A 12,015-nucleotide genomic window follows, 5' to 3' on the forward strand; every position below is an offset into this window, starting at 1 on the left:
TTTATAAGACATAAAGACTGATCATTGTTTGATTGAAGAAACTGTAGAGAGGAGGAGTTTTTGGCACTATTCTTGCTGTATGAGAAGTCCCCAAGACCACCATATGTTTGCGGATTCATTTAAAGGACACACAGGACCCAGTGTTTAGTTACCATGGCTAAGATTTATCACAGTGACACTGTCCTTCTATGCCTAGAAGGGACACACTGAGAATGTTCCTTTCTCTGGCTCTGGAAATGTGTAATGTTGCTTCCCAGGGAAGCCCTGTAGGGGGGCTTGTTCAAGTTTTTATTGAGAGTTGGTCACATAAGCATCTTCAGGGTAACCACTACCAAAATACCAGACTTCTAGAAGGAAAGCAGGTTTTCACCACAAGTTGTGTGGTTTATACAGTCTAGGGCACAGCAAGGCATTCTTATCAATTAGTCAACTTTAAATCAGTGTAGGGAATTTTTTAGAAGTGGAGTTCTCAGATGTAAACCAAGGGCAATCTTAGTGTCAGAGTCTTCTAAAATTAGCACCTTTGGCCTACTGTATTATCCTTTTTCTGCAAGCCTACTCCCCAAAATCCATTACAATATGGTGGGAAATAAAAAAATTTTAGATGGAGGAAAGAATTTCAAGAACAGATGTATAACCTGTAATACACATTCATAAGGATGCTGGTGAATTTCTCAGCTTTTCAGTGAATTGTTGCAAAGTTGAAAAGGGTCTTCCAACCAGCTAGGCCCAAACTCTTACTTGTAACATTATTTTCATCAGAAAGTGGCAAAATCCACCAACTGTAATACACTTTACCCCATCCCTATTTCCATCTTATTAAGGACTCATAATTAGAAAGTCAGATTCCCCTAAGAGTTCCTGACTCTACAAAATGCATAAACTCTCAGAAGAACATAAAAAGATACAAGAGTCTTCTTGAATTTTATATTGCATAGACGATAATTACAGAATCTGAAAGTCAATTGTCTCATGGAAAGAAAAGAGGAAATGAAAGCTAAGGGACATCTACAATTTTTTTTTTTTAAGTAAAAATGTGGTGTATAGTGAAAGACTTTCAGTCTCCCATCAGAAAGCTCAAGTAAATTCCAAAATGAAGAAATAGCTAGATTAGAAACTTTATCCCTAGTAGGGGAAGCCATGTAAGACACAAAATAGAAACGAGAGCAAAATGACTCGTTATTCAGGCTCAAAAGTTTATATTTCATGTGAGAGGGAAATTTATGGAATAAACTTTAAGCACAATTGTGAGATATGGGTGTTCCTATGTTTATCCTCATGCCGTCACCCTTCAAAACACACGCACGAGTGTTTTCCACATGCTCCCTCTGCCAACTTGCAAATGCCTTTCCTCCCCTCTCTGGTCAGAGGCTACTCTCAGATCGAGCTCTACTAGTTTTTTTTTTTTTTTTTTACATTCACTCAAGAATTGTGTTTTTGAGCCACTACTTTGTGTTGTTGTAATAGTCATTCAGGAAATATCAGTGAACAAAATAAAGACCCTTGCCCACCTAAAACAGGGAGCAAGAGACCCAGTGAATAAAAATAATAAACAGGTAAGGAAGAGAGTGTGGTGGGAAATACGAAGTAGGAGAAAAGAGGGCAGAGTTAGATGATGTAGTAGGAGGGTGGGGCTGGGGACAGGGTGTTGCAGCTTTAAGAAAGGGGAGGGCAACACCCTTTATAGGCAGTTGTACTTAAGAAGACACACGGAAGTGAGGGAGTTAAGGTTGCAGATGTTTTAAGCAAGACCATTCGGGGCAGAGAGAACAGACAGAACAAATGCCTAGAAGGTTCAAGGACTAGGAATGGGGTAACAGCTACCGGAGTAGAGTGAGCAAGGGAAGGAATAGCAGGAAAACATTCAGCTCACACAGGGTCTTGCCGGTCATAGTCGAGACGGTGACTCCTCAGTGAAATGGTAGCCACTAAAAAAAGGTTGAGCACAGCAGCGATGTTATGACTTATGTTTTATCGAGATCACCTTAACAGCTACATAAAAGAGACAGTAGGCAAATATTGAAACAGGGAAACTAGTCAGGGAGATAACACAGAAATGCAAGCATGGTATACAGGTGACTCTAACCAAGATGGTAGCAGTGGAGGTGGAGAGAAGCATCCAGACTCTGAATATACTTTGAAGGTAGGGACAACAGAATTTGGATTTGAGGTATGAAGAGAAACAGAGATCAAAGATGGCTCCAGGGCTTCTGACTTGAGCGACTATAACATAAGGATGATGTTTCCTTCAACTGAAATGGGAGAGGATGACGGTGAGCAAATTTGGGGCTAGAGAAGATCAGGAAGACATGGCTATGTTAAACCTGAGATGTCTTTTAAACATCTAAGTGGGGATATTGAGGCAGCAATTGGGTATCAGGAGTGAAGAGTCTGGGAGAGAGTTCTGGTTTTAACATATGAATTTGGGAGTCAGAGGCCTCTATTCTCCACTTAGAATCACGAAACTATTACAATCACCAAGGAAGTGAGTATAACTAGAAAGAAGAACCAAGCCCTGGGGTACTCCAACTCTACGAGGCCTGGGAGAAGAAAAATGAACAAAGGAGAGTAAAAAGGAACAAGCAATAAAATAGGAAGAAAATAAGAGCGTGGTGTCCTGGAAGCCAAGGAAAGATCGTATTCCCCAGGAAAAGGTAGTGATAACTGTGTCCCATGGTACTGAAGGCCAAATAAAAGAGGTCATGAGGGTGGTCATGTGGAGGTCATGGGGGTGAGAATTCCTGGGCTTGGGAAGTAAGCCTGACTGAAACAGCGTTAGAGGAGCAGGAAATGAGAAGAACGGGAAAAAGTGATTATAGACAACTCTTCCGAGGAGAAGTGGGGGCAGTAAGTGGGGGGAAAATGGAATAGAGATTTTTTTTTTTTTTTAAAGATGGAAGAAATAACACTATGTTTGTACGCCGGGGAGAGAAACCCAGTGAAGAAGGGAAAATTATAATGGTGGTGGGGGAGACTAGAGTGAGTGGGAAGTCGTGTTCAGGTGCGGGACTGGCTTCCCAAAGGAATAAATAACTGAAAGGTTTACAGTCTTCCTGAGGGTGTAGAGTCTGTATTGCTTGTGGCAAGAAAGTGAATTTTTAATTGGTATCAGGGAAGGAATTTCAGGAGATAGGGTGGCCTCCCCAGAAGTCAGATGTAATGACATCATTCAGATCAAGATGCCTTAAGAAGGTAAAAGGTTGGAGGCCGAGGAGAATTAGAAATAATAACCGTCTTAAAGTAAAGTGGCTGAGGCCAGAGTTCTTTTATTTTAAATTGTACTGGTTCCCCACCTAGTGGTCAGAAGTCACTAGTTAACGTTTTCTGCTGTTACTCAGACATCAGACATCGGAAGAGAAACTGAAACGCGTCGAAGAGTTTATCACTATTAGTGTTGAGATCAACATCCTTCTCTGTGTAACACATTTCTTGGCACCACCTTTAAAAATTAACTATAATTTTAACCATATAACTGATTTTTCAAAGGAAAACAGAACCAATGGTTGAATATTTTGGTGTACGAAACAAACTCCATGGTTATTAATAGTAACGAGACAGGAAAAGTGAAGTAATAAGAAATAATAAATACTGGGAAATGACTAAGGTTGGAAAAGGGAAAAGTGGAACAGTTCTTACCATGAGGTCATTCATAGTCAGCTTCAGATTCTGGGGGGCTCTCAAATTAGAGGAAAAGTAAGAATTAACCATTATAATGCTCTTATTCATTAGAAGTGCTTAACGTTGTCTGGAATTTGAGACCTGCCCTATCTGATGCGCACTCCTGAGTGGCCTTACCTAACTCCATTTGGAAAAACATAGGCTGAAACGAGTTTTATAGGTCCTCCTGTATTCAATACAGGAAGACATGTTCCCGAGAAAAGTTCACAGAAAAGTCAAAAGATTCTATTCTCAGCAACAGCAGGTATAGAACCAAGTTTCATGGGACGCTTAGATCTGCCCTTCTACTTTAATTTTTTTTAATTTTTTTTAAAGATTTTACTTATTTATTTGCCAGAGAGAGAGAGAGAGAGAGAGAGCACAGGCAGGCCAAATGGCAGCAGAGGCAGAGGGAGAAGCAGGCTCCCTGCCAAGCAAGGAGCCTGATGTGGGACTCGATTCCAGGATGCTGGACTCATGACCTGAGCCGAAGGCAGCTGCTTAACTAACTGAGCCACCCAGGCATCCCCACCCTTCTTCTTTATAAAACAAAAACAAAATACAACCCCGACAGTTAAAGTTATAAATAACAAAGAAGATATAAAGGTCAACAGCTTTACATCCTAAAAAGTCAGGAAACAGAGCTCTAATAGCTTTCTAAAAATGGCAGTCATAATATTGAGTTGAGTTCGCCTTCCCTATGTAATTCTGCACGCCACCGTGTAAAAACAAAGAACTGGTGAAAAGTCCACCTAAGCAGGCACCCTGTTCTCACAACTGATAAGCTTCTTTTTCTTCTCCTTGACCTGCTCCCTCTGCTTAGGTCTGTGTGAAGCGTGATTGGTTTCATAGCTTGCCTATATCTTTTTCTCAATGCCTACAACACGTTTTTGTTTTTGTTTAATAACTGCTGACAGTTTAATCTCAGTTTATTATGACACTCACCTATTTCTCTTCCTCATGTTTTCCCTGTTATTCTTCACTATCATTCCTACACCACCTCATATTTATTGAATGTTTTCATGTTATATATGGTGAATCCGGAGTTTTAAAAATAAACTAAGATATATATGCTCTCATGTTGTGTCCATGAATCAATGTATGCATGCGAACATTATCTACAAACAATAAATGTTTTTTTATAAACATGCAACCACATATGTATGTATGTGCTATGCAGATACTCTCCATTCTGCAATTATTTTTTATTCTTTCAAGTGTTTTAGGAAGTAGGGGCGCCTGGACGGCTCAGTGGGTTAAGCCTCTGCCTTCAGCTCAGGTCATGATCTCAGGTTCCTGAGATCAAGCCCTGCATCAGGCTCTTCGCTCAGCGGGGAGCCTGCTTCTCTCTCTCTCTCTCTGCCTGCCTCTCTGCCTACTTGTGATCTCCTCTGTCAAATAAATAAATAAAATCTTTTTTTTTTTTTAAAGTGTTTTAGGAAGTAAACTACAAGTCTGGTAGTCTTTTTGACTAACATTCTTTTCAAAAATGACCATAAACAAGTCACTTCGGTAACAAACGTTAATTTAGTTTCTTATGCTGGGACATAATTAATTCATCAAAAAAAAAAAAAAATCAAAGCCCTATACATGACTGGAATTATCCTAATAGCTTTCTTAAAATGACAGTCATAATAACAAATTAACTAACAAAGTGACAGTCTCTTTCTCATAGTCTCGTAGTAGGAAAGGAGCCCTGCGAGCAATTACTCTGTAATTACAGTGATACAGAATAATCACTATAATGGAGCAAACTATGACACGTAGAAGCAGCAACTGCGTGGGCCTGGGGCATTGGAGATGACTTCACAGAGAACGGAGTGTTTCAGGAGAGGCTTAAAGATTAAGAAGGGTCACAAACGGGATGTGATCAGGAGAAAGATGATTCTAGGGAAGGAAAACACAGTGGGCTAGGCATGGAGGAAGAAGGAACAGAGTGTTCAGGGAGTGAGTCAATATTAATATGTGAAAAAAAGATGATACCAAAAAATGATATAAGAGGATATAGGAATGGATAAGGAAGATGTGGTCCATATACACTATGGAGTCTTATGCCTCCATCAGAAAGGATGAATACCCAACTGTTGTAGCAACATGGACAGGACTGGAAGAGATTATGCTGATGAAATCAGTCAAGCAGAGAGAGTCAATTATCATATGGCTTCACTTATTTGTGGAGCATAACAGATAGCATGGAGGACATGGGGAGTTGGAGAGGAGAAGGGAGTTGAGGGAAATTGGAAGGGGAGGTGAACCATGAGAGACTATGGACTCTGAAAAACAATCTGAGGGGTTTGAAGTGGTGGGGGGGTGGGAGGTTGGGGTACCAGGTGGAGGATATACAAAAAATAAAACTGTAAAAGAACAGGACTGAGGGGTGCCTGGGTGGCTTGGTTGGTTAAGTATCTGCCTTCGGCTCAGGTCAGAGTCCTGGGGCTGAGTCCCACATCGGGCTCCTTGCTCAGTGAGGAGCCTGCTTCTCCCTTTGCTTGCTTATGCTCTCTTTCTCCCTCCCTCTCTCTCTCTGACAAATAAATAAATAAAATCTTTAAAAAAAAAATGAATAGGACTGGTCATAAGAACCTTGCATACCATGAAACAGGCTGTGCATTTTGTTCTGTAGGATGTCAGTTTATTTGACATCTAAGGTTTTGTGTTTTTAATTAGTATGTAATTTATTTAAGTTAGTAATGCAGAGGCCTAATTTATTTTAAGTACGTAAATTCACGTAACTTGCTATCTTACTTATATATCTATTAATTTTTATTGAAATAAGAATAATTATTGTCAGTGGGATCTTTGATTGATGATGGGACGATATTCAGGTTAAATTCTTTTAAATGGATAGTTACATTTAAAAATTTAGTTTTAATTACCCCTTCCATGTTTTACATTGCCTCTGTAAATCTACATGCTGAATTTTTTAAGCATTTCAAAAAGGTGACTGAACAGTAACTGTGCTAAGCAAAATCTTCCCCAAAACTTAAATGAGTCGTAAATCTATCAAAGCATGTCCAGTTCTCTTAAATATTCCAATTGTATTTTCAATGAGATTCTTCTTATACCTCTTAAGGAGCACATTTATTTTGAAAAATTTTATTAAAGTCAGAAAGAATAGTGTAATGAACCTCCATGTCCTCTGCACAAACTTCAACAATTATAAACTTATCACCAGTCTTGTTTCATCAATACCCACACACACATCCCTCTTTCATATTATTTTCATACTAATACCACATAATTCTATTCATAAATGTTTTAGAAGGTATTCCTAAAAAATAGACTCTATATGTTAATATAAAACTTAAGTCAAATATTCTATTGTCAATATTCAAATTTTCAATTGCCTCTTTTTTTTTTTAAGTTTGTTTGAATAAGAATCCATATAAGGTCTATATATTTTCATTGACTTATACATTCTCTATCAAGCTATAACTCTACCCTCTCACTTTATTTATTTATTTGTTTATTGCAATTTATTTGTGGAAGAAATCAAGTTGTTTGTGGGCCTTATAGTTAACCACAGCCTGGACTTTGCTGAGTGCTTCCCTATAGCGCAGCTGTGTGTTCCTCTTTCTCTGTATTTCCTGTAAATTGGCAGTTGGTGGTAGAGGTGACTTAACCAAATTTAGTTCTAATTGTTTTGGTAAGACTACTTCCTAGGTGATGGTGTATTCTTTTATCAGAAGTCTGTAATGTCAGGTTGAATCTCCTTTTTTGATGTGAACAGCCTTTGAGTCTCAACATTAACACAGAGAATACATACTTTTCAACTAAACCAAAAAGTCTAACAAATTTTGAATTAGTTTGACATATCTAACTGAATATTTGCTAATGTAACACATCTCTTAAATATTATAAATACTTAAAATATTGAACATAAGTATACTCTCCCAATGATGGTAAAACTTTTTTCCCAAATTTTTGTACCATGGGTTTGACTTCCTTCATCATTTCTGTATTTAACTCCGAATCTCTCAAGGATTAAAAAGATTTACTAAGGAATATAAGTGTCTTTTTCTCACCAAGCTAATGAGTTGATTAATTGAGCTTTTACATTTACCTAAATTAAAAGCTAAAGCATATATAGGTTAAATTTTAACATTTCAAATTTGTTTAGAAATAAGTTTATTGGGTCAAAATTGATGACCGCATATGCTTACCATTCCAGATGGAGACTGAAATATCTATGTCTATGACAGTTCTTCCTGAGCCACAAGTGTACCCACTGAGGGTTTTTTTGTTTTTTGTTTGGCTTTTGGTTTTTGGGTTTTTTTTTTTTTTTTAGTCTAAGGAATAACAAGGCACTTCCAGCCTACATTCTTCAAATAGGGTTAATTTTGCAACCAATATCTCTTGGGTTTAAGTAACAGTCTTTCCTAATTCTTTAAGTGGCTTGAGTAGTGAACATGAGAGTGATATAATCACATTTTGCATAAGAGAGATGATTTTTAACAGCAATATGGAGAAGGGATTGTAAGGGTGGAGAAGAAGGAGAACAATGCTCCTCACTAGAAGATGGGGCAGATGGCTACTGCAAGAGTCTATGTTAGTGATACTATAATTCTGTCCTTGTATCTATCAGGAAAGAGGAGAGTGATGGAGGGAGGAAGTGAATTATAGGAGACATTAAATATATGGAACTGATAGCATGATTAATTTAATGTGGAACTGAAGAAGAGTGAGAAGCAAGGATGACTTTGAGGCTTAGGTGGATATGGAACTGTGGTATCATTCACTAAGATAAGAAACTTAATTGGAAAAACGTGTTTATGCTTGGATAAAAAAAAGAAGCCTCAGTTTCTGTGATATTAATATAGAACTGGTTGTGGGACATTCAAGTAAAGATGTGTATATATGAATCTGAAACTCAGAAGAGAGGCCTGCACTGGAGATGTCAATGGAAATCACCAACACTAAGAGGAAAACTGAAGCTGTGGGCATATATGAAACCATTCGGGGACAGATATAGATTGGAAAAAAGAAGGCAAGCCAAGACCAGAACACAAAGGAACATCATCACTTAAAGGAGCAGTCAAAGGGAAATAAGCCCACCAAGGAAATTGTGGGATGGTGGTCAGAAATGAGCCGGGAGAGATTTCTTACAGAAACAAAGGAGACTCTAGGAAAACTAAATGTCCAATAATGTTAAGGGCCACAAAATAGTCACGTAATATGGAAGCTAAGAGGTGTCTAGTGTATTTGGTAAGTCCTTTAAGAGTAGTTTCAGCAAAGGACTGGCAATAGAAGCCAGAGTATAGTTAAGAAGAATTGAGTGAAAGGAAAAGAAGCCAAGTCTGTGAGCACAGACAGCCTTCTCTGCTTTGGCTGGGAAAAGGAGGACTATCTGTGGTGATGGGGAGGATTTAGAAAGGTAAAGAGAAGAGTTTGGCTTTTATGAATGAGAGTAGTTGGGCTAGGAGAGAAAAAAAATGTGAGATATTTAGGAATGGGGAGTTAAAGAAGAGGAGTAATAATAATATATATATAATATGGTGACAAACAAAAGAAGAAGAGAAGGGGGATAAAACATTGATACTTTAGACAGAATTCAGAACACAGGTGGAAGGAACTTTGATATAAGGTAAGGATAAGTTTGGGTTAAATGAATATTTTTATTATGAGAGGAGAGTTCACATCCAATAATTGCTATTTTATCAGTGAAATAAGAAACAAGGCCATCTTATTATAGGGGAGAGGAGAGGGACAGGAGGTTTGAAGAAAGTGGTAAAGGTTTTAAATAGCCATTGAGAAGGATGATGGGAGAGAAGGTTCACTAGGAAAAGGTATATGAGATTATGGAATAGTGTTGAGGTTAAAGCTGAGATTAAATGTCATTTGTGACATCCAGAATCAGTGAAATAGAAATTTTTCCCAGCTATGTTAATCAACTTGAGGAGAAAAATAGAAAATATAGATGTTTCATCAATCATTACAGATTTGTGGGGCCCAGGTATTGATTACTGTTATGAGAAGCTGGAGTAAAGTGGTTTGGAAAGTGGTTTGGAGTCCAAGCCACAAATGGCGGGAAAAAATCCAGGTGGAGAACATCTGGAAAGTAGGAATCAAGGTTTAGAACTAATTCTCTTTGGTATCCAGATCATAAGACCAATCAAAGGCCTTCAGAATCCTTGAATTGAAGCATTGATATACTGCCATTTTAACAGAAAACATATTACTGCCCTGAAGCAATGAGGTACTCTTATGTGTCTGCTATGAATAGACAGAACTATCCTCAAGGACCCTGATTATCCATGTTTTTGCCTCAGTAGCAGCATCAATATGAGCCTAAGGCCCATTCTAACAACTTCTGAAGTTACAAATCGGAGCAGAGATTAAAGAAAAAAGAATAATTTTAAAATGATCCTTTTATTCTTTCTCATTTTTCATTGTAAGATGAGCATCTATTTGCTCCATTTTTATTTTCTCTTCTTTCCTGCTTTCAGAAGCCCTGTAAATGAAGAAAATCAAGATGGTGTGATGCACTCTGATGGTAAGGGGCAAAAGATGTTTTATTTATTTGTTATCTTAGGTATAGAAATTTGAGTTAATCATTCTGATAGGGTCACTATTGAGCTGTTGTCCTCAGTGGTCCATGCAAGGTCCCTCTCCTGTTTTACTTATGTATGTATTCCCTTTTATCTCCATGACCCACTCACTCCTTTCTCTCCATTTCCAACCAGAGACAAGTATTCTAATATATTTAATGTGTGTGTGTCTGTTTATACATATTCTTTGCATATTCTTATAAGTATGTATATATTTCAATTTACATAAACAGTATGTTATATCTCACCCTGCTCTTTTTTTTTTTCTACACTCAGCATTATGTGTTTTAGGGGACCCACCGATGTTGTTATATGTGTATTTAGTTTATTAACTACTTTACAGTACCCTACAGTATGTATCCTATGCACCTACACTTTACTTCCAATTCCCTGGTACTTATAAATAATAATTCAGTGTATGTTCTTGTCCATATTCCCATATGAACCTCTGAGACACTTTCTTTAAAGTATATATCCAGTAGTGGAATGGCTGTTTGTAAGCTATGAAATATTCATTTTGACTGATTAGGACTAGAGTATTCTCCAGGAAATCTGCATCTGTGTGTACTCCCATCAGCAGGGCATAAAAATTCCAAGATGCCTACATTTCACCAATGCCTGGTATTATTCAGCTTTCCAATTTCAAGTCTTATATGTATAAAATGATATCTCACTTTATTTTCATATTTCTGCTTCCACTGGGTCTGAGTACTTAGTTTGTGTATTGCAGTTTCCTTTGCAGTTTCCTCTTCTGTAACTTGCCAGTTCATACCTTTTGACCACTTTTGTTTCAGAGTTGATATCTTTCTGGTTGACTTGCAGGAGTTCGTGTGTATTTCAGATATTAATCACAGTTAGTTGCAGACACTGCCACTATCTTCTCTCAACCTGTCCATTGTCTGTTACCCCGAGCTGCCCTTCACTGAGCAGAAATGAATTTTGATATGATCAAATTAATTATTACATTGTAACTTGTGTTTTAAAGTTTTAGTTAAGAAGTCCTATCCCTAAAAAATAGAAGTATCTCCTATTTTCTTCTATAAATTTCTTCCCTTAAATCTGAGTCTTTGATGTCTTTGTAGTCCACCTTTGAGGAGTTAGTAGAAACCCTGATTTATTGCCTCATTTATGGATCTAGTTTTCCATTATCATACTTTGAAACCCATACTTTTCTCAATATTTTATAATGCCACCTTTATACTACATCATGCGTTTATGTATGTATACCTGTGTATTTGTGTGTTTAATAACTGTGTATATAAGAGTGTATGTAAATTCATGCATCTTTCTCTGAGCTCTCTGCTCTATTCCACTGGTCTGTGTGTTCTATACCAACACCATACTGTTTTTATTATTATTACTCTAGATTATGTCTTCATATTGAATAATTATTTAATATCACTAAACACTTGAATAGTAAGGTATCTCTTTTTAGAGAGAGAAAGAATGAGGGTGAGCCAGGGGGAAGGGCAGAGGGAGAAAGAGAGAGAGAATCTTAAGCTTAAACCGCACATTGGGCCCAGCTTGGAGCCCAGTGCGGGGCTCAATCTCACAACCCTGACATCATGACCTGAGCTGAAACCAAGGGTAGGCCACTTAACCAACTAAGCCACCCAGGCGCCTCAGTAAAGTATCTTAAAAAAAAAAAAAAAAAAACCTAAGTAACTAGATTTGCACTCTACATAAATCTAAGTCCTTGGGAACAAGTAAGTCAAAACGTGTGAACTAGTAATTTTCTGACAATCCTTTGTTCCACACAAGGCCATAAAACCATATATGTATGCCTTTCATAAAGAGGATAAAAAGTCTT

The 12,015-nt window shown here is 37.7% G+C and overlaps 1 protein-coding gene across 3 annotated transcripts in view; it reads left to right on the top strand.

Moving 5' to 3' along the window:
* FYB1 (FYN binding protein 1) overlaps positions 1-12,015 on the top strand; it is a 152,171-nt gene that overhangs the window by 104,740 nt on the left and 35,416 nt on the right. For all 3 annotated transcript variants that reach the window (XM_032337555.1, XM_032337557.1, XM_032337556.1), the window contains one exon: positions 10,104-10,150. In XM_032337555.1, coding sequence (XP_032193446.1) covers positions 10,104-10,150 — 47 coding nt within the window. The remainder of the gene's footprint in view (positions 1-10,103; positions 10,151-12,015) is intronic.

This window comes from Mustela erminea, chromosome 3, assembly GCF_009829155.1.
Source record: "Mustela erminea isolate mMusErm1 chromosome 3, mMusErm1.Pri, whole genome shotgun sequence".
Taxonomy (NCBI): domain Eukaryota; kingdom Metazoa; phylum Chordata; class Mammalia; order Carnivora; family Mustelidae; genus Mustela; species Mustela erminea.